General features: G+C 34.8%; 1 protein-coding gene across 1 annotated transcript in view; it reads right to left on the reverse strand.

The window, feature by feature from the left end:
• The window catches only part of LOC106468875 (LIM/homeobox protein Lhx1-like), a gene marked incomplete at its 3' end in the record, with an annotated part of 93,190 nt that overhangs the window by 2,090 nt on the left and 67,349 nt on the right, over positions 1-23,751 (reverse strand). The window contains exons 4-5 of the mRNA XM_022397234.1: positions 16,458-16,641; positions 968-1,138 (exon numbers count right to left, since the gene is read on the reverse strand). Coding sequence (XP_022252942.1) covers positions 968-1,138; positions 16,458-16,641 — 355 coding nt within the window. The remainder of the gene's footprint in view (positions 1-967; positions 1,139-16,457; positions 16,642-23,751) is intronic.

Here is a 23,751-nt window from a genome sequence, read left to right on the forward strand (position 1 = left end):
ACTCCTTCACTTCATACATAATATAGGGGTTAGCTCCCTAAAGACACCGATTGTATAGTTTACAAAGCATTGAGTATCCTATATGTTATAGTCGTCTAATGTTCGTCTATTATTGGCTGGTAATTCCTGCTTCACTCTGTGCTTAAGCTTTTTAATAGAACACAAAATTTCTGTAAAAAGCTAACTTCAAGAGATAATGATAACATAGTTTACACTAGAATTATGTTTTTTTTTAGTTTATACTGAGGTCTACCACGCTTAGTTATAGCCTGTTCCCAAGTGCTCTTAAAGGGCTTTTCTGTCGTACTAAAGCCATTGCGAAAACTTCACACATTCTTTGGCTAGAGTGGGGAAAAAAAAGAAAGACGAACACTTTGGCTCTTTAGTTAGTTCCCAGCTATCCACTTTAGCAACAGTTTTCAATGATATTGGGATTCTCACAAGCTGTGAAACACTCGATAATGACAATTAGGTGGTCAAATAAGGCTGTAACTTAACTTTAGAGGTTATTTGTAAGAGTATAACTAATGTTCGTAATGTCTGCTTAAAATCTCAAATCTGCACTCCTTCGGAAAAAAGTAAGAAAACACTAATTCCACTAAAACTCGAGTTTTCCTAAATCTGCCTGAACATATAAAGTTAATTTAATAACTATTTGTTAGTATTCTGTAACAGTCTTTTTCCTGTTAGTTTTCCACTAATAAATTGTACTCATTATTGTTGAAACGCGTTCCAAGAAACAGTTGAAAATGTCTCACTTGTTATTTTATATTTTTATTTTTTCTCTCTCTCTGTCTGAACAGCGCTGTCAGAAACATAAGCATAACTGAAATCCCGCTAGACACGGTGCGGATACGAATAAATTGTTTAAAACGTATATTTTAGTATCGTAGATTTATTTATTTTTCTAGCAAACTTTAATCCAGTGTGTGTGAACTTATATCGAATATACTATCTATCTGAATACCTGGGTCTGTGGTTGTTACCATCCTTGACAATTGTTCTAGATTTTCTCCTGATCTTGAAAGAGTTGCCATGGCTCCTGGTGAGAACGTTAGGCCCTCTGGTGACTGGTGACCAGGATAATAATCGTAAAGTCGTTGAACTCCACAAGGGAAATTATAAGGACTAACTGTATCTGTAATAAATAATGGAATTAAGCGTGATGTGTGAAAAATAAGATAAACTGTTTTCATCCATGACATTATATTTTACTGTATGTGAAGCAACAACACCATTTCATCACACACTGACAACGAACGATTTCCGTAAACATACTTAATATGTTGAGATATACTAAAAGTTAATCACTTTTTGAGCGTTTAAATCAGTGTTACAAATTCAATGAGTGTATTACATGCACCACGATTAAAAGCCATATGACTGATTTTCTTGACTTTTGCCACGAAATTAATATCATACGTGAAGCTGTACGACGTACAGTAGTATTTTTAAGCAAGTGATTGATGCACTCTTTATGATATCACAACATATCTTTTCCTGTATTGTAGAGACGAAGTGTAAGTTTCCAGAAAACATACTCGGGGAGAACATAAAAATCAACTGTTGAGTGAGATAAATATGCTTTTATATCTTATTGACAGTGATGGTTTAGTAGTCAGATTGCTCTAAAGGTTTCTGTTGTTGAGCAGCGTCTTATAGATATTTTGGTAAGAAGAAGAACAATGTTAAGTCCACTTAATGATAATGAAATTATTATATTTATTCGACTACTAGTCTACTATAAGTTCCATGTTAGGCTTAATTTCAAACATACTACACTTAAACAGAAATTCCCCGTACTTGCTTATAATAATTAACAATAGCCTAACTTGCCTTTATTACTGTTCAAACTGTGCTAAAAACTTTATCATCCATGGAAGGCTTTTTCCCATTACTTTTATTGGCGTAAAATTTACGAGTGGAGATGATAAATGGGTTAAAGATATTAATCCACGCGTTCATCGCGTGAATAAAATCTCCATCTGTCCAAACAGCAATACAAATAAACTACAACAGTATTATTTATAAATAATCAATAGTTTTATGGAATTTCTGTAATCTGCTTCTATGCTACCAGCAGAAATAACGATAGATGAAGACTCCATGTGGTGTAATTGTTAATATATCCAACCATTGTACATCTGGATGAAAAGACATTACTAACATATATAAAATTGCTTTTCATATAACACAATAACTGTAGCCCTTAACAGGAGAGAATATTACTATTTTTTTATATCCTAGAGTAATAAGAGGTATTTTATATTTGTATGGTTTGTGTGATATATCTTAGTTTCTTTCCTTTCGTATATTTGAACCAGAATAACTTAATGTTCAGTTAACAACACTGAAGCTAGAAGAATAAAAAACAACTTATATTATTAATTGAAATTAGAATTTTAGCCTGAACCGTACCTTATGCACACATGGGCTAAGTGACCAGGTCACAAACCTCTAAGCTTCAACTTATTCATCCCTACTTTTGAACTACTGACTAGACGGAAAGCAGGTAGGCATCCAGCAGACCCGCCGCCAAAAGGGCTTTGTACAGCTCTTTAAATTTATATGTTTGATTAATTGTAAATTATCTAGTATTGACATGGACGCTTCATGAAACCATAGACTGGTTTAGTTTATTCCTGTACGAACTGTAGAGATAATTCGGGAAGGGGAGGGTACAAACCTATCCTCTTGATTCATTTAAATTTTTGACGTATGTTGGTTTATTTTAAAGCTATCAATAATATGAATTTGGATAGATCAATAAAGTGAAAAATATTGGAAACATAACCAATTTCCATCGTTGAAGCTTGTATCAATGTTTTCTACTTCGTGTGTCCACGCTTGCCGATTCATCTTATTTCAAGTAAAAACGCCTGTTTTTTTGTGATTACTATAATAATCAGGACGTTTTTACGGAACGCGTGGCCAAGAAGTGCGCATTCATTCGTGTCTTACTAAAACTTAAAGATGGACAAGATAAATTAATATAATCATTTTTCGGTTGTTTCGGGCCTACTCTAAACGTGTACTTAACAGTCATAGTCATGTTGTTTGTCCAACTACTCACTCATATAAGAAAACAACAACAATAAAAAACATTAATCTAAAATGCTAAATACCAACTTGCTCAAAGAAATTAACGGATTTATGTACTTTAGCAATTTACAGTGCACGACTACTAAGTTCATTTGTCAGATGACCAGTCACGTAATCTGACAAGCACAATTTCATGGTAGGCCCGGCATGGCCAAATGGTTAGGGTGCTCGACTCACAATCTGTGGGTCACGGGTTCGAATCCCCGTCACACCAAACATGCTCGCCCTTTCAGCCGTGGTGGCGTTATAATGTGACGGTCAATCCCACTATTCGTTGGTAAAGAGCAGCCCAAGAGTTGGCGGTTGGTGGTGATGAGTAGCTGCCTTCCCTCTAGTCTTACACTGCTAAATTAGGGACGGCTAGCGCAGGTAGCCCTCGTGTAACTTTGCGCGAAATCCAAAACAAGCAAACAAACATTTCCATGGTATGTTAAAATGAAAAAATTCTGACGTAGCAGTTTGAACAACAGCAGTGTATACAAATAGATCCAGTTTGATAATGAAGAATGCCAAGATCCAACAAGGAAATGTTCTCATTTTCATTTTGTTCAAAGCAATGGGTAGGCTAGACACCGGCCAAACAAAGTTATTGCCGAGTGGCTAGAAGACTTACAGAGTGTAGTTAACAGGATGTGGACTCGTTTAAAACCACTAATATAATCGGCTAAAGCCCTTGTGACCATTGTTGGTATCCCACAAGTCGACTGCCATTACCACCAGTGAAATCGGCTAAAGCCTTTGTGACCATTGTTAATTTGATACAAGCGGTGAGTCTCAGCTTTTCAGCAACTGGGCGATATGTCATCAGGCAAACGTCAGAAAGAAGCTTCATAAAGTTGGCTTTTATACCAGACGAAAATTGTGCATATTCCTTTAACACATCGCCACAAACTTTCAGAAGTATCAAAAGCATGTGGATGTTGAAACGACATGTGAACGAAATTCTTATTCATAGATGAGTGACGCTTCACTTTTTAGTCAGATGCACGCATTTAGAGAATGTTCGAGATCTGATCCAACTCCAATATTATAGCAGAAATCCACTTACCTGAATGCCATATCATATAAGGATGCAGTCTTACAAATAATAGATTGCAGGTGCAGTTGGTCAGAACGTTCTTTTGATGGATGATAACAACTTCCTGGAAGAAAAGGGTATCGAACTAGTGGACTGGGCCAACACACTTACGGGATTTTATGCAAATTAAATATTTATAGGATATTTTGGGGTGACGTTTGGCAACAAATGATTTACCTTCAAGCAAAGTTGATGAACTTTTCTGAGCTTTATTTTGCACGAAAATAAGCTCAGGTATATCACTAACATTATATAATATGTACATTGTCAGAGTTAGAATATAGAAAACTCCGATAATTTCTTAACTATTTTCAACATTTCAGTTCAAACACTAACAAGTACTTTTGTCTGACCCAGTAGAAGTTCTAATAAGAAAATATATTACGCTATAAAAATGTCGACTATGTATTTATACTGTATATGCTTTGTTACTTACAATATAAAATAAAAGGTTTGGATTAATAAAGCACATAATTATTGACTTCCTGGTAAATTGGTATTAAGACAGTTAGAGAGAGTGTTGACAATTATTTCCATTCACTTCAGCCATAAGTTCGAAGACTTTTGTTATCACTCTACACATTTTCAATTAAACCACTTTCTAAAACAAACAAACAAAGTATTCCAACCAAAGGTCAAATAAAGTAACAGCGTTTGAAAGTTTTCGTTCGTGAAGAGAGGAAACTGAAATTGTGAACCTTACCCTAGTTGCTACTTTATTTTTAATGTAAAAAACAGAGCAGTTAACATTTCCCGATATACAGTATTATTATAAGCCACTTTTACAACTGGCAACTTACTGTATACCAGTTTCAAATTTTGAAAGTAAATGCACAATAATAGGTTTTTTAGGTTTTTATCTAGGATTTAGTGTTACCGAAATGTTGAATTTTCAGTTCAGTTTTAGCAATAAGTGAAGCAATTTTTTCTTTAAATTAACCATCAGAAAGCAAGAGAACAATGATCGACAACTTGAGAGAAGTTAGAATCACCTCAAAAATGCCTGTACATGTCTGATCCTTAAGAAGATTGCCTAGCTCTTCATGTTCGCTTGGCAAGGTTTTAAACTATTTTGTTAATATTTAGGGTGGCGTTGGTCATCTCATTGCTTAAAGCACCCCTTTCCTTGCATGGTTGTTTCAGAGTATCAAGTTGGCTACTGAACCGGTTCTTATCCCTTTACTTTTTATAAAATTCATTCTTGGAATAAAAATGATTGCTTGATCGAACAGCAAATAAGCAGCGGTCGACTTCTCCATCGTGGCACACTCGACCGGCTTAACTTGGTAAGAACCGCGGTATTGACGTTGAACAAGTTGGGGGCACCGCTCCGACTCATCTATCTTCGTCAGACATCAGCCAGCCGAGAAGGGAACCGCTCCAGAACTGTCTAACGCCCCCTTCACAACAACCAGTACTACAACTCCACATAAATTGACTGCCTCCAGCTACATCCATAAACAGTGTAAAAACTACACTTGAGCTAAAATGTTTATGCAGGTCATCATATTCACCCAGTGTGTAGTGATAACTGACAAGATGACGTTAAGTACAACTCAACTAAAAAGATAAAGAAGAATGGTCATCATGGCAACAGTACATCTAAAACCGAACAAAAAACTAAAAACTACTAGTCTTCATGACATTACATTTATAACCCAACTAAACTGTAAATTCTGTGACAACAATGTATCTGTAAACCAGCTAAATAATAAAGGATGGTCTCTATGAGAAAATTATAATTTCTGTTTTAGTGCAAAGCTACGTAATAAGGTATCTTCTTTGTGCCCTTCGTGTGGATCGAATCTCGAACTCTAACGTTATAAGTTCTTAAGCTAACCGTTGAGATACCGGAGTGCATAAGTATTATATTTCTAACCTAGCTCAGAAAGTAAAGTTAAAAATAACAGTAATTTATGGTATCTTTTATGCATCACATTTAATCAGTTACAAAAAATTTCAATACAGTCCATGGACGCCTAACTTTGTTTAAAACTGGGGGGTGGAAGGTGGTAAGAGTCAAGAAGAACTTGCGAGGTAAGAAATTTAACCCCTCCTGCCTCCCCGTAGGTGCCTATGATACAATTGTTTGTTTATCTGAATTTAAACGGTTTTTACTTGTGCGATTTGTGTTTCTAATGTGTTATCTCATTGTATTTGCTAAAATATTTAAATCTTAAAACCAACTATGAACACGAGAAGATGCCTTTTAAGCACTTTAACAACACTTTCTTGTAATGTCCGAGAAAATACCTTTGTTTTGGGAATTTGGTTAAGGGTCAATATTATAATGAAATACAAATCAGTCCGACTGAAAAATAGTGTACCGGCAAAGAGGGATAAACAAACATTAGAAACTCAGAATCCGATATTATCCGCAAAAAAAGTCTTAACTTGTTAAACCATAATTATAGAATACATTTGTTTTTTGCCAGACAATGACGGTTTGTAAAACGATGCCATCTTTACCCTACAGTTAAAGTGTGTATTATCACACATAAAACAGTAATCTACAGTTAAAGTACATATCATGAAACAAAAAAACAATTTAAGAAGGCCATCATTAGTCTACAGTCAAAGTAAATATCAGCAAACATAAAACAGTGCATGAGGGCCATCTTTCGTTTATAGTGAAAGTACAAATCATCGCACATAAGATAACGCAAGAGGGCCATCATTAGTCTGCAATTAAAATACAAATCATCAGAAAAGCACAATGCAAGAGGGCCATATTTAGTCAACAATTAAAGCACAAATCATTACATGTAGAACAGCATAAAAAGGGCCATATTTAGTCTACAATTATAGCACAAATCGCCGCACGTAACACAGTGCTAAGGGGCCATATCTAGTCTACAATTAAAGTACAAGTAATCACACATAAAACAGCCATTTTTAGTCTACAATAAAGTACAGTACAAATTAACATACATAACACAACGCAAGAGGGCCATATTTAGTCTACAATTAACGAACAAATAATCACACATAAACAAGCAAATATATATATATATATACTCACTCACGCAAACACAGGTGTATAGTGTTTAAGTATATACGTATACTATGTTCATTTAGTATCAGTTTATGCAAGATTTCCGTAAGATAAATGTATACATATATATGAACACACAGCATATACTCAAGTAACTTATATTTGGGTTTCTCCAAAATTAGTGGAATTCTCATAGAGAGTGCTTTTTTTCAACCTGTTTCTCACTGATTATTTTGATTTGATGTTTTTTTGAAAGACCCATATAGAGTTCTTTTGCGGTCCTCTTTAACCTGTTTCTCACTGATTACTTTGAACTGATATTTTTTGGAATACCCATAAAGAGTGATTTTGCATTCCTTTTGAACATGTTTTCTACTGATTACTTTGGGAAACTTCATTGGTTGTACAATATCTCTAAGATTTCAACCACTTTAATAAGACCAACCATTATAGTCATCATAATATTGTTATAGCACAATCCTATAGGGGTGAACACATAGTTAACTGTTGCGTTATTGATTTATGACTATTACCAGTATTGTTTAACAGCAAATTTATCATGCTTGTTTAGTTTTTTATAGCGGTCACTTTCACAAGTATAAAAACTCCTCCTAAAATTTTCAAAGGCCATAAATTGTTGAGGGCCATATTGTTAAACCTCCTTGAAAAAAAAACAACAAGGACCAGCAATGGGAAACCAGTCATTATCGTTTCTGTTGAAAAACAACAACAATCTGAATCCATCTCAGATCACTAGGTATTTAACGGTCATTGTTCGCCACTTTATAAATTCCTTTATCGTGGCCATATCTCATTCCCATTAACCTTGATTGAAAATTTAATTTCAACAATCCCTTCCACTCACCCCAACCGTTTTATCATCCTCAAATTTCTCTCATCTACAGTTTATTTGTCTTTCTTTTGCACATATATAAATGAAATTATAAAAGGCCAGAGATGAAGAGGGGGAACAAAATATCATCTCTTTTCAACTCTTGAAATCCTTAATGGACCTTGACCCAAATACCAGTCACAAAAATGAAAAAGAAACAAAACGCATTTATTTACTTAATAAATGAATGAATAAACAAATGTATGACACATTGTACATGCGACATAGATGAATATATAAAGCCGTTAGACACAGACCTTACAATATAATAATGCTCCCTTTGGTTTATGTGATAGATTTCATAACTATTAATATCTAATAATGCATCATTTTGTGTATGTAGGATTCCATTACCATTATAATCTAATATTGCATCTTTTGTGTATAGAGTGTTACGTATTACAATTTCAAATAGCTTAAAGCTGAGTTAAATTGTAATTTTAGGTTTAGAATTTAAATAAATGTCGAATGTATCCAATTTATGATGCTTGCCAACAAGATTGATACACGCGGTTTTTTTAAATACAAGTACGTTTTAATATACAAACAATAACACAATTTACAATAACAGTTATTATAAATAATGATCTATGTACAAAATATTTACAAACTTACAAACAATATTGAGTCTTCTTTGTGGTCTAGAACTTCCTTGATGTCTTATCGAGGGTTCACGATGAGCGAATTAATTTTGAGTTGATGTAGATGCAATTCACTGAACAGGAAGCTAATTAGCTCTATGGTCCTTATGCTTATGCAACAATACTAACGATACACTAGTATTTACGTACACACACATGTATTGTTGATTATTACACTCGAGAATCTTCTACAATTTAGTGAATAGGCGGGAATTTGACAATACAAATTTAACAGTATAAGTTATGTACATTTCTAAATATAAATTTAAATTAAACAAACATCAATATTAAAATAGTTTTTATACTAATAAATCCATCACAAGAAGATTACATCACCATTACAACCTCATAATGTATCCTTTTTGTGTATGGAGGATTCCATCACCATTACAATCTAATAATGTAGCCCTTTTGTTTATAGAGGATTCCATCAACATTACAATCTAATAATGTAGCCCTTTTGTTTATAGAGGATAGCATCATCATTACAATATAATAATTACGCGCGCGGCGCGAAGAGAAACAAGAGTTTCTGAACGCTCCAGGTTGCCTTTCAGGCCTCAATTCTTTGAAGCTTGAAAGACCATTAAACCTAAATTCCCACCAAGATTGAAGGTACAATATAATAATGTAGCCGTTTTGTTTATAGAGGATTCAATTATCATTACAGTCTAATAATGTAGCTCTTTTGTTTATAGAGGATTCCATCACCATTACAATCTAGTAATGTACCCCTTTTGTGCATGCAGGAGTCCATCATGTATATGCATAAATTCATAGTTAAAATAGCAATATCGAAATCGTGACACAAAACAAAACAAAGGATGATAATCAGTGGATACCTTCCTTACTTGATCTGTACATGCTAGCCGCAATAAACTAGCTGAAGTACCCGTCCATCGGACAGGTGAAATAAAAGCTCATTGTAAAAAAGGATAGGAAATTGTGCTTCTATTTTTTTCTTAATATAATAAACATTAACAGTGCAATAAAATATATAACAGTCGCAATACTAAAAAGAAAGACATACTGTTTTCAAAAATTCTATCAATATGAAATTAGATGGGGTTCCAACCCCCTTCATGCCATCCTGTATGACTGTGTCAAGTTTGGTGCTGATTGATCAATAAATGTAAAAACGTATAAGGAACAGATACACACACATATTAATGTTTATTTATATATAAGATATGTGTCCAATGTGTGATCAAGAATTGTGGAAACATATAAGGAACAGATACACACACATATTGACGTTTATTTATATAGATAAGGTGAATACCAGTCTTGAATCGTTAAATTAAAAAACTAACACAATCTTTGTGAGATGCAGTTGAACATTCTAGAATATCTCACATTTAAACAGTGCCTGTGTTTTGTTGTCAGTCTGATGGTATTATAAATCTTACTATGCAATCTAACAATCTAATGTTCATTATGAGATACTGCACCATCTATCTCCTGTCTCTCTAACTCTTCTTCTGGTTCTTTTTAACTGTATCTGGCAGGAGAATGCTCTTCAAGATGCTTGGTGCATGACTATTGTTCTTCCTTTTTCAAAACCTGGGAGGGACCCCAAGATTCCTTCTAATTATCACCCAGTTGCTTTGGTTAGCTGTTTCTGTAAGGTTTTTGGAGAGGATGGTTAATGCTCATCTTGTTTGGTTCCTTGAATCAAACAACCTCATCTCGCCCACACAATGTGGTTTTTGTCGCTAGTGTTCCATCATGGACCATCTGATTCATCTCGAAACCTCGATCAGGGAAGCCTTCCTCAAGAGAGAGAGAGAGCATCTTGTTTCTGTCTTCTTTAATATTTAGAAGGCTTATGACACTACATGGAGGTTTGGCATTTTGTGGAATCTCCATTCATATGGGTTGCATAGCCATTTACCCATTTTTATTTGTAACGTTTTACATGACAGGTGATTCCAAGTCTGTGTGCATTCGACACTTTCCCGTTCCTTCACACAGGAACTTGGAGTCCATCAGGGATGTGTCTTGAGTTTCCTATTACTAAACAACTTGCTTTTACTATTGCAAAAGGCCTCTATGTTGATGACTTCCAAATTTCTTGTCAGTCATCGAACATGAGGTTTATTGAGCAGCAGCTTCAGAATGCTCTCACTCACTTGTTGAAGTGGACTACAGCAAACGGTTTTATCTTCTCTTAATATAAAACCGTTTGCATTCATATTTGACACCAATGGGGTCTATACCCTGATCCTTAGCTTCGTCTTGGTGGTAGTGTTCATCCTGTGGTTTCTGAGGCGAAGGTTTTGGGGCTTATTTTGACTGTTAACTTACTTTCATTTCTCACATTAAGCAGCTTCATGTCAAGTATATAAGGGCACTGAACATTCTTCATGTCCTCTCTTACACCTCTTGGGAAGTGGATTGGTGTTCTATGTTGAATATCTATTGTGCCCTCATACATTCCAAGCTGGACTATGTACATCATCTGAGGCTTTGGCTCTGCATGCGGGCTTTCCACGCTTTGCCAGTTCAGAGTTTGTACATCGAATCCCATGAACCTCCTCTTCACCTCAGATATTTGCAACTTTCCTTGCTTTATGCTACTAAGTGTCAATTCTTACCACAGCATTCCACCTGGGGTTGTGTCCTCCTTCCCCAGTGGACTTTGCTCTTTCAGAATCGGTGGTTGGCTATTCCCCCATTTCGCTTTCATATCCAGACACACTTGGCTGAATTGGCTGTGTCATTGAATGGTGTTGCTTAATCCAATGACCAGACCATTCCTCCTTGGCTCGTTGCCACCCCACATGTGACCCCTCTTTGAGTCATCTAAGGAAGACAGATACTCCCGATTGAAAGTGCTGTCTTCTCTTTGCCGAACATCTTTCGAGCCATTCTTTTGATGGTTCGAAATCAGGTGACTCTGTAGGCTCTGCCATGGTTTGTTGTGGCTCGATGGTTACTCACAGGATCTCCTCTACAATTTCTGTGTTCACTGCCGATTTGCATGCCATTTCTCTTGCCCTGGATCACATAGAAACTAAGCAGAACAGTAACTGTGCCATTTGTAATGACTCTCTTAATTCTTTATTGGCTCTAGAATCACTTAATGTATGTTCTCACTCTGTTCCCATTGCTATTCAGAAACGACTGGCCCACTTTTCACTGCCTTCTGTTTCCATCCAGTTTTTCTGGATTCCTGGCCATGTAGGTAATCGTGGGAATGAGCTTGTTCACATTGCATCTAAGTCTATCTACTCTGGTGCTGTCACAGGCATGTCTGTCCCGTAAATAGACTATGGTCTTGTGATCAAGGCCCAGCTTCGTGCCAGTTGGCAGTCGACTTGGGGTGAGTAACTTCATAGCAAGATACTCACAGATCAAACATACTGTTGTTTTTGGCCATCTAGTTTCCGTAAGGATCGTCGGGAGGAAGTTGTTTTGTGTAAGCTACGCATTGGTCACAGTTTTTTACTCATCATCTTCTTTTATGTGGGAATGATCCGCCAGTGTGTGGCCTTTCTGATACTTAAGTCACAATTGCACATATTTTACTTTCATGCTGTAGTGACGAATGTGAGAAGCGGCATCATTTTAGACATGTCTCTTCTAAAAAAAATAATCAAGCTGGACAGTGTCGCCATCGCCAGTGACACTGTCCAACTTTGTTTGTTTATTGTTTTAACGAGCCATTGGCCTTTTTAATTCTATTTGAGTTTTTACCTGGTTTTTGGACATTGTTTAGCTTTTAACTTCATGTCTTTTTACTTTGTATAGTGTTTTACTTTTTGTTTTATTTTTATATCAGTTGTTTAGCGGAGATAACGATGTTGTTTTGCGCCAGTATACTCTAACAACCATCCAACCAACCGGCTACGAAACGACAGGCCCCCCAGTGGCACAGCGGTATGCCTGCGGACTTACAACGCTAGAAACCGGGTTTCGATACCCATGGTGGGCAGAGCACAGATAGCCCATTGTGTAGCTTTGTGCATAACTACAAACAAACGTCACGGCAGACATAGTAGTTGGTTTATGCATTATTTATATAATCAAATTTCACGAATAACGACTATTACGGTGTGAAATAGATTACAAAAGTTAATTGTAATTACTATCAAGTTTACTTAAGTCATTACCTAATCAGATTTTTAAGGTAAGGATTAATAACATAATATTATTATTTTCTTCATAGTCAGCGAGTAAGGAACCGCTACATTAACGGGAGAAAACTACACTAGTAATTCACAGAATATGTCAACCATAATATATCTGCTATAGCTACAAGCTCTCAGCATTGTTTCTCGTGTTCTAGGGTTACTCGTAGAGGATTATACTAGAACTCTCAATACTGTTTTGTGGTTAATCTTAGTGGGTTTTGCTTGAATTCACAGCATTGTTTCTTGTATTCTATAGCAACTGTTTACTAGTACTCCCAGCATTGTTTCTCCTGTTCTGTAATTACTCTTAATGGATTTTACTTGAATTTCCATCATTATTTATTCTGATCTATTTTTATTCTTAGTGTGTTTTACTAGTACTCCCAGCATTGTTTCTCGTGTTCTATGGTTACTCTTAGTGTATTTTACTAGTACTCCCAGCATTGTTTCTCGTGTTATATTGTTATTCTTAGTGTATTTTACTAGATCTCCCAGTATTGTTTCTCGTGTTCTATGGTTACTCTTAGTGTGTTTTACTAGAACTCCCAGCATTGTTTCTCGTGTGCTATGGTTACTCTTAGTGTGTTTTACTAGAACTCCCAGCATTGTTTCTCGTGTTCTATGGTTACTCTTAGTGTGTTTTACTAGAACTCCCAGCACTGTTTCTCGTGTTTTATTGTTACTCTTAGTGTATTTTACTAGTACTCCCAGCATTGTTTCTCGTGTTCTATGGTTACTCTTAGTGTATTTTACTAGAACTCCAGTATTGTTTCTCGTGTTTTATGGTTACTCTTAATGGATTTTACTTGAGCTCCCAGCATTGTTTCTCCTGTTCTATGGTTACTTTAAATGAATTTTATATAAGTTCCCAGCATTGTTTCTCGTGTTCTATGGCTATTCTTAGTGAATTTTAATATAACTCCCAGAATTGTTTCTTTTGTTCTGTGGTTACTCTAAAAGGATTTTACTTGTACTTCCAGCATTTTTTCTATACCAGGGATTCTCAAACTGTGGTACGCGTATCATTTGTGGTACATGGAGCTAATGTCTAGGTATGCGAAAGATGAATATAAAAATTATAAAATTTGTAATAAGCTAGATTTGAGCTTCCCGAGTACATATACGCACTGCCTTCTTCACCTCTTGACTAGCCAGTGTGTTCTTCCCTTCAAACTGACAAAAATCACGCCAGATATTTTCAGTTATTCCAGAAAAAACAGTTACATATTTCCCAATAATAGGTAAGTTTTAAAAATATAAATGTTTAGCTACTGAATTTTACTATTTGATTTAATTAGGCCCGGGTTTGTACTTCAAAGAAGTTTAAACAAAAAGTGGTACACGAGCCTGAAAGGTATGAGAACCACTGTTCTATATGCTTATTCTTAATGTATTTTACTTGAACTCTCAGCATTGTTCGTGTTCTGTGGTTACTCTTAGTGGCTTTTATTTGAATTCGCTACATTGTTTCTAATTTTCTGTGGTTTATTCTTAGTGGACTGTAATTGAACTACGATATTTTTTTTATGTTCTATGGATACGCCTAGTGGATTGTGCATGAATTCCTTGGACTGTTACTCATGTTCTATGGATACGCCTAGTGGATTTTACATGAATTCCTTGGACTTTTACTCATGTTCTGTGACTACTCAGAGTGAATTTTACGTATTGAATTCCAGAATTATGGCTCATGTTCTACAGCTACTCTTGGTGACTTGTACTTCTTGAACTCCAGCACCGTTTTTCATGTTCTGTAGCTACCGAGGAAGCAGTGTTTTAAGGGTTCTATTACTGTATATAGATAACTCAAAATAATAATATATTTTATTTATGTTACTATAGTGATTTCTCAAACAGATAAACTGTGTTATTCTTGTTGTGTTATTATAGTAACTGTTGAAATGGGTAAAGACATAGGTTACAACGATGTTACTAAGGTCAGTTCAAATATACGAACAGTTTTTCACACGTTTAGTTGCAACAGCGTTTCTTCAAATGGTATTTCGTTTGAAGTGTTGTTGTTTTTCTGAACAATCAAATATTTTTACAAGTTATCTAATTGACCTAAATCTTATAAGGTATCCATGTCTCTACAATTTACCATTAACTGAAACAAAATTGAAAACGTTTTAAAAAAATCGTCAAGTACGGTTATTATTTGAACCAAACAATCTCTCTTGATAATAATATACATATCGATGTATTTTCTACTCTCCTCCATTTCCGCCAGTTCTTCTTTCCTACCAGTTTGATCAAGTTTTTTTTACTTGTTTCTGATATATATGTTTAGGCTATGTATACCTATAACTAACATTTTTCTTCCTGGTACTTTTCATTATAAGTTCAAAGTCATAAATCACTCGAACAGTTGTTGCAGTTGATACAAAAGAGGAAGAGAAAAAACGACGATAACTAGCTATTGTGTACTGAGTTCGTATCAGTGTTCGAACCGCTGTTTCACTAACTGCTCAATGGTAAGTATAGACACGGTATCCGTATGAACTCTGAGATAAAAAACACAGCCTCGAATGGCTTTGTTTTCGTACGTAATTGTTGAAATCCTGTTCTGCGAATACATACATTTATGTGTGAGAAAAATGGTTTCAAAGTTATTTCCTAAATATTCACACTCATGTTTGTGACATTGAAATAAACTCCAATCACCATCATCTGACACTTAGCGGAAATTTTGAAACGAAATACGCAAAGAAATAAAAACTGCGATAAGAATCATCTTAAGATGTCCAGGAAGGAATTCGTATGTTTTTTAATGTCCAGATTAAAAAGCATGAATATCATCAGTATCTGACGTATGAAAGAAAACCAATAACTATTTTATTGGTACTATGCCTGATACATACGCCATGCCACAATGCTAGATAGCGATAATTTCGTCAGTCATTATCAACTTTTTCAGTAATATTCCTGACAAATGTACCTTCTTAAAGTGATGAAGAAATCACTTGGCTAGTCTGTGTTTATTTCCGGGTCGTATTTTGATATCATGAACTATATCTACATAATTTTTCGAAAAATTTATTATTAAAAAACTTAATAATAAAGATCATTGTTATCCAGCAGAAACCGTGACCTTTGTTGTGCCACATCTCTAGTTGGTCAATTGGACACCCACATGAGGAGGTAGACCTATGTTATTCGGATTTGTCTGATTGTGATTGGTTCAATTAATAGAGGAGATTTGGTGTTTTGGGTCAGTCAAGGATTTAAAAGAAGTCCAGAAAGAGATCTTAAGTAGCAACACGGTCTGTTAGATATTTATACATTTGTCTTGTTGAAGTTGAGCAGTGTTAAGATAGGTTGGGTCTTGACACAATTGATTATTATTTCTGTTCTTATATTCTTTGATAATGCTTTATTTCTACTTATTCAATATTATTATTTCGAGTTATATTTGTCGTAAACAAGACTATTATTTGTTTTGTCGGTCAAATATAGTATATGTCAATAGCATTTTATATCCACATCCCCGTTCCTCCGTTATTACTGTCCATAACTCAATTTTGTTGTTTACCATATGAGTAGTGTACCTGACACATATGCAGATATAACTAGGTATGTGAATTTCAGAAGTTTGAAAAATATTAACACTTACCAGAAAAATACCCATGGCTAGTGTTAGGGCACGCCATCTCGGAGTTATCATCTCTGTCCGAGTTGAGTCCTGAACGTAGAGATCTCATAGCGCGCCTTGCTCCGCGAAAACAATGTCGGCGAGTCCCTAAATGGCTTAGTTCTTTCATCCTCCTTTCTTTTGAACGTCGGTTTTGAAACCAAACCTGAAGAAATGTAAAATATAAATAATATTTATTTAGGTCATCAGCTACTATTCAATTTGTCGGTATTTATTTGTATACTTAAAATAATTACACATTAATAGAATATGTAATTTTATATGTGAAAAATAATAATTTTTGTATATTTTACTGAGGATGCGAGGAGCAACAGAAAATTCACCATTTGACCATGGGGTAGCGATATGTATGACTTTTGCTATGCTTAATGTTTACATTAAAGTGTTCATCGTGCTTTATTACAGTAATAAAAGTGTGTAGCACCATATGGTGTTTAATGATCAAAACTGTAAGTCGGCCTAAGTTAAACCTAACGTAAACCCTACAATTTGTGGTGAGCAAATTAGACCTGTTGCATTCGAATTTCGATGTCAATTAAACGCGATTTAAAACACATTTTACCTCAAATAAAAATAAAGAAAACTTGTTAAAAATGATTAGAATTGTATTGCTTTAGCAGAGATATACCTCTATTTATAAAACATACATATAATATGAACAATTAGGCCTAAACTATAACACGACCGCTAAGTATCAAAGCTGTGTAGTTATAGATCTACACCGAGTGAACAGTTAGACTGATTTTATAGCTTTCATTTTATTTACTTTTTGTCTAACAAAGTTTTACTTAACATCAAATGTGAAAATTTACTCTTTCGTGGCCTCTTCACACTACTCTATAATAACACTTTGTGACTGTTTGTTTGTAATTAAGCACAAAGCTACACAATGATACGGTGGTCTTAGTATCATGTCTCACACTTATCAGTCTGTGTGCTTTTTTGTTGTTAATCATAAAACCGCGCAATGGGCTATTTGTGTTGTGCCCAGTAAAGAGTCAAACCCCGAACTTTAGCGTTATAGACCCTAAAGTTTATCGCCGAATCGCTGGGAGCCACCAGTTTTTGAAGGCATCACACTGATGTCGTCATATGGTATCAACTATGTATCAGAATCTCTTTAATACACAAAGCTTAATCTTCGAAAAATAACAAAACAACCATAGAAATATTCGCTCATTGTATTTTATATTTAGTGCACAAGTATGTCCTAAATATAATACCAAGTCACCCGAGGCATGTTTCTTTTAGGAAATTGATTGTATATCAATTACAGAGCGGTGTGCTGTTTAGAACACTTATACGCACGATTTTCTTGTCACACAGTCCTTTGCCCGTTCACAAGAAAATAAATATAATATTATTAGTCATAATATTATCAAAAAGATATAGATATGTGTTATCAAGATTGTATGCAATCATCAATATAACAAATTATATGTGCAGGCTAATTAAACTAGGCTACCATCAAGTACGTTGAGAAACCATACAGATACATAGGTTGACGATCAGCATGAATCGAATACCTACGTGATTAAAAGAAACAAGAATGACTAATCCAATCAAGAGTATGTTTTGTTTCAGATTTTTGCCCATTGTATAGCCATTCCTAATTTTGAACTGACAGACTGAGTAGTCAACAGCACTAGCCACCAACGTTTAAGCTATCCTGTATGATCTAATGTAATAAGGGGATTTGATCCTTACTCGTATAGCACACTGAAGGTCCCAAAAATGCGGACCAGTTTTGGCAGCAACTGGTCGCATACAATAAATTCTCGGTTTCACAGTCCGGGCTCACTAACCACTAGCCCACGCCCGACTCAGTGTGTACTAAACATTTGTCCAATATCGAATATCTAAATGGGAATATTTTTAATTCATGTGTTTAACAGAAAAAATACAGTATTGTTTATTTGTTTGTGTAGCTTTGCGCTTCGTCCACGATGGGGAATCGAACCCAGGATTTTAAAGTTGTAAATCCGTAAACTTACCGTTGACTCACTGGGGGGCCAAAAATTACAGTAACCTTTTGTAAATTCTCGCTTTATTACCACACTATTGATTTTGCAGGAAGTTAGTTTTTACAGGTTAGATAATAGTATGTGGTAGGATTCGATGGTGTTACGATTTAATGTCACAAAAATAATATAAATAAAATGGACAAAACCATTATATAAGCCATATATTTTTTCTTTGTTTTATCTTCATCAGCAATAAAGATCTTCAGGTATCAACACTTGTTATCTTACATTTATAAATATTATGTCTTTCTTGAAATATTTATTTTTCTTAATGATTTGTATAACGGCTAACTTTTTATATTATCATCCAATTAATGTAACACAAAATTATTACGATATTTTCACTTTATTTGAATAATTTTAAACTACTTATGTTTAATATATTATAACATGTTAGTGTAATAGAAATGTAACGCAAAGTGTAACTAACCACGAAACACACACATTTAAATATTTTCAGTAGATAAATAAGTATATCCCCTTCTTTTGTTCCAATTTTAAGTTGAATTAACGCTTAATATCCATTTTCTTTAGTTAAATTAAGCAGTCATGAAGTTTTATCAAATAGTATTTATTTTGAACATTATTTCTTTTTCGTCTTTTATACTATGAATCTGAGAACAACAATACGATAAATACGATACATAAATGTTCAAATGCAATGAATCAAGTTTTTATCCATTTTTATTTTTAGAAGTACAGGAAACGAAAACTGATTGACATATTAAGTTTTATTTGTTTGTTTAAAGTTAAGCACAAGGCTACACAAATGGCTATCTGAGCTTGGCCCACCACGGGTATCGAAACCCGGATTATAGAGTTGTAAGTCCGCAGACATACCGCTGTGTCACTGGGTGGGGTGGGGGCAAGTTAATGTTAAGGCTTTAATCAGCGTTTGTTGTTCAAAACCTTATCATAATGTGAAAAAGTGTTTAGCTTTGGTAGTTATATAAATGTGTACTAGTGCAGCTACAGTAGAAATATATTTTAATACTTAAAGGTGTTTCTTTATTTACTGAGCAAAAGCTACACAATGGGCTACTTGTGATAAGTTCGTCACCGGGATCGATCCCTTAATTTTAACGTTATAAGCTTTGACACTTACTACTGAGTCTCCAGGTGACTTTCCAATGCGTTTGAATAGGTAGTTTATGAATGAGTTAAGGAAATTCATTCTATATCTGCTACTCACAGATATGCAAATCATATTTACTCCTTGTTGATTATATGTCAAAGAATAGGAGAAATTCGTATAACATAAATCTGGAAATGTATGTTCAATATAGACAAACTATTTCTGATATCATTCTCTCATTGCAAAATGATCGCTTATCAGAGTGCTGTTAGATTTAATTTCTTAGTGTCGTTTGATTCCACCGGAAAAAAAAAAATGTCACGTTCGTCCGTTACGTGTTGGCTATTTGTCGTCATGACAGAAATTGATCAAGAATAAAGGTGACTGCTAATTTTCATTATTGCTATGATAATAATAATATATATATTCCCTGAAAACCTGAGATATTCAGAAAAACGTGTCTTATATTTCGGCACGTTAGAAAAAAAAATGGTGCAATCCAATTCCCTGGTGTACATACGTAAAACTAAGCCTGCTTACCTTTAATAGTTTTAGGATCTCTTGAACAATTCAAATATATATTTTTCATATTGTAGGTTCCTTCGTAATTCGATGAATTTTGACGCTGCAATCAATTTATTACTATTTCAAACTTGTTACAGAAACAAATTAAACAATTCACGTGAAAAATAATATAAATCAGGGCATCTTATATATACACGTGTATTTTTATACCAATAAAATGCCAGAAGACTGGTAATTAAGACTTTATAGACTACTTTAGCCCATAGGTGTTCGATAAAAATACCATGATAGTCGTCTGTCACATTATAACTCAAAAATCGTTAACAAAGTGAGAATAATTTTTGGCATATTCTAAAATAAGAGCTGGATTAATGATTCTAATAATTAATTATCAAACTTCTGAATATTGAGTTATGGATGAAGCGTCAGCTGTAGAAGTGAGTTATCTTAAAACGCTGTGCAATTGTGTAATTAAAGATAGAGGTTAGAGGTTAATGTCATAAGCTTGTAAAGGTCAGCAATGTTTTCTAGTAAGCGTAACTGTCAAAGGTCAAATCCATTCTACACTGAGACGGCACTTAGAAACCGATGTTGAATTCCAACTTTATCGGCGCAAGTATACGTTACGAACCCCCTGGTCAGTATGCTAGTTCATAGCAGGTTAACTTCCCAGTTGGTACCATCATACAGCTGGGTAGACTGAAACAATTGGTGGGAAGAATTTTGCTCAAGGATACAACAGTTTGTAGTGAGCGAGCCTCGAACTTGAAATCAACCTACTACGAGCTCGAAGCTACTGAACACCACTGCCCCAGTAGTTCACTATCATTCGATTGTTTGTCACCCTGTTACTTCATTAATCTTAAAGAATAACATAATTTGGGAAAACACTTGGGTTGCACTTAACTGAGCCCTTTTTCTTCTTCTCAGGGTCAGATCTACGTAACTATCCAGGATACGGTCAATTGATTGGTTAAAAACTTATGTTTCTAAAGATGCAAATATTGAAACTTATTTACAAACAACTTTTCGAACATGAATTCGATAGTCCTTAGTTGTTACCGTGGCATGAAATATCACAACTCTATATATTTTGTTGAATTGCGACACGTTCTACTAGCAGAAGAATATCACTTGGGAAACGGATGTTTGTCCGTCCATTGGAGAAGAAAAGAACACAAAATATGCAAAAAATAATCAAATGTACACGTGTAAGTAAAGCCATCTAAGAGCGACTATTATAGATGCACGTGTTTGTGTATTGTTAAAATGTAACAAGAAAACCCTTTCTACTGTAAAATTTTTGAATAATAATTTTCATGCAATGCTGTAGCATCAAAAATATTTTTAAAAGCCAAATTTTAGAGTATTGTTTATCTCGTTTTATGCTAATAAAAATGCTATATTTTTTATATTCTAAGGAAAAAGCACGTGCAATAAACATGTTTGAACATGTTTTCATTTGAGTTTCGAATAGGTTTGCAGCGTAATGTTTTAAAATTTTGTTTATAAATTCGATGTTTTGTTGAGTTCTGTTAACAAGTGCATAAACATGAATGAAGGATAGGTGTTATAAAGTCGTTCTGCTGTTAACAGGTGCATAAACATGAATGAAGGAGAGGTGTTATAAAGTTGTTCTGCTGTTAACAGGTGCATAAACAGGAATGAAGGAGAGGTGTTATAAAGTCGTTTTCCTATTAACAGGTGCATAAACATGAATGAAGGAGAGGTGTTATAAAGTTGTTCTGCTGTTAACAGGTGCATAAACATGAATGAAGGAGAGGTGTTATAAAGTCGTTCTACTGTTAACAGGTGCATAAACAGGAATGACCAATCAAAATCTTTGAAGGTGTGGTGAGTACTCACAGTATCACCATTACCAAAGGTAATAACGTATTAGAAAGAGATATTCGATTGTTGTGCTTAAATAAGAATGAGAGTTGAATGAAATACCAAAACTATACATTCAGTCGAACATCGACGCCCTACTTATTCAATAATAATTTAACTGTTGAAGTGTTTTCTTCACAGCTACGTGATCATTTGAAATATTCCATTTCTACTTGAAAAGTAGCATAATAATCTTACAAGTATGCTTTGTAAAATATCAAAAATAGAAATAAAAATAATGTTCCTATCACATTATACAGTCCTGAATGGAAAAAACAAAAATGCTTTTATTTAGTTAGAAATATGTAACATAACATTGGTGTTTAAAATTATACTTGTTAGAATCGACATTGGCATCTGTATTGGAAATGTTTTTATTGTTTGTCCCATGGTGGATCAGCGGCAAGTCTTAGGGCTTATAACACTATACGCGTGGTGGGCAGAGCACAATAGTCTATTGTGTAGCTTTTTGCTTAGTAACAAACTTTTTATTTAACCTCTGAAGTGCTTTGTTTGTTGTTAAGCACAGACCCATACAATGGGCAAGCTACTCGTGCTGTGCCCACCTAAAGCATCGATATCCTATTTTCAGCGACCACAGACTTACCGCTAAGCTACTTGGGGGGGGGGGCGTATCGTAATCGACTGGATATACAGTGTCAAACTTATCTTCCCTAAACTGTAAAGATTTCTTTCAAAATGTGCTATTGGGTTTTACTGCAGCAACCACAAACTTATTTAAATTAAAGTCCTGAGCAATAACGTGCAGAGGACTTAAAAAGTGGAGAGGCTCATAAACAAGAAGGGTACTTTTGGGGCATAAGGGCAAGAAGACAGAGGCTTGAGTCCACCCAACCACTGGTTCTGAGCACTGTACAATAGGGATGACACTGTATGATCCGACGGTGATCTTAATCTTCGGGATAATTTCTAACCTATTATAGTTAATGGGCCTGAAAATTGGTTTCTATAGCGTTCTCTTTACCTTTTTAGATGAGGTTAAACTAGAAAGGCAAGTATTCGCAGGCGAATGCAGTATACATCCCTCCCATCCACCTTATACATAGGATATTCAGTTTCTGCATAAAGAGATTTATTCACAATGATCAAATCTTTACAAGTAATATTTAGGTAAATATTACTTAATCTTCGACTTGTTATATGCAACTGCAGCATTGTGTGTATCAGTCCCTCGGTTTAAATCCATGGTTCGATTTCCCGCGTTGAACACAGCAGATAGTTCAATGTGGGTTTGCTCTAAAGCAAAAAAAAAAACAAACAAAAAACAAAACGCATGGATCAATACGCTATTAATAACACCACCTTGTGCCGTTCATTAAGCAGCCAGTGTTTCTGCTGAGGTTCATAGTTTCTATAGCACATATATACGAATACAGAGTATATGATACACAGATAGGAGCACATGAACAGAACAAGTCACACATATAGAATGTGAATGTAACTAGACAGAACAAGTCTAACTGATAGAATGTGAGTGTAAATAGACAGAACAAGTCACACATATAGAATGTGAATGTAACTAGACAGAACAAGTCTAACAGATAGAATGTGAGTGTAAATAGACAGAACAAGTCACACATATAGAATGTGAATGTAACTAGACAGAACAAGTCTAACAGATAGAATGTGAGTGTAAATAGACAGAACAAGTCACACATATAGAATGTGAATGTAACTAGACAGAACAAGTCTAACAGGTAGAATGTGAGTGTAAATAGAC

This window comes from Limulus polyphemus, unplaced genomic scaffold (assembly GCF_000517525.1).
Source record: "Limulus polyphemus unplaced genomic scaffold, Limulus_polyphemus-2.1.2 Scaffold3198, whole genome shotgun sequence".
Classification (NCBI taxonomy): domain Eukaryota; kingdom Metazoa; phylum Arthropoda; class Merostomata; order Xiphosura; family Limulidae; genus Limulus; species Limulus polyphemus.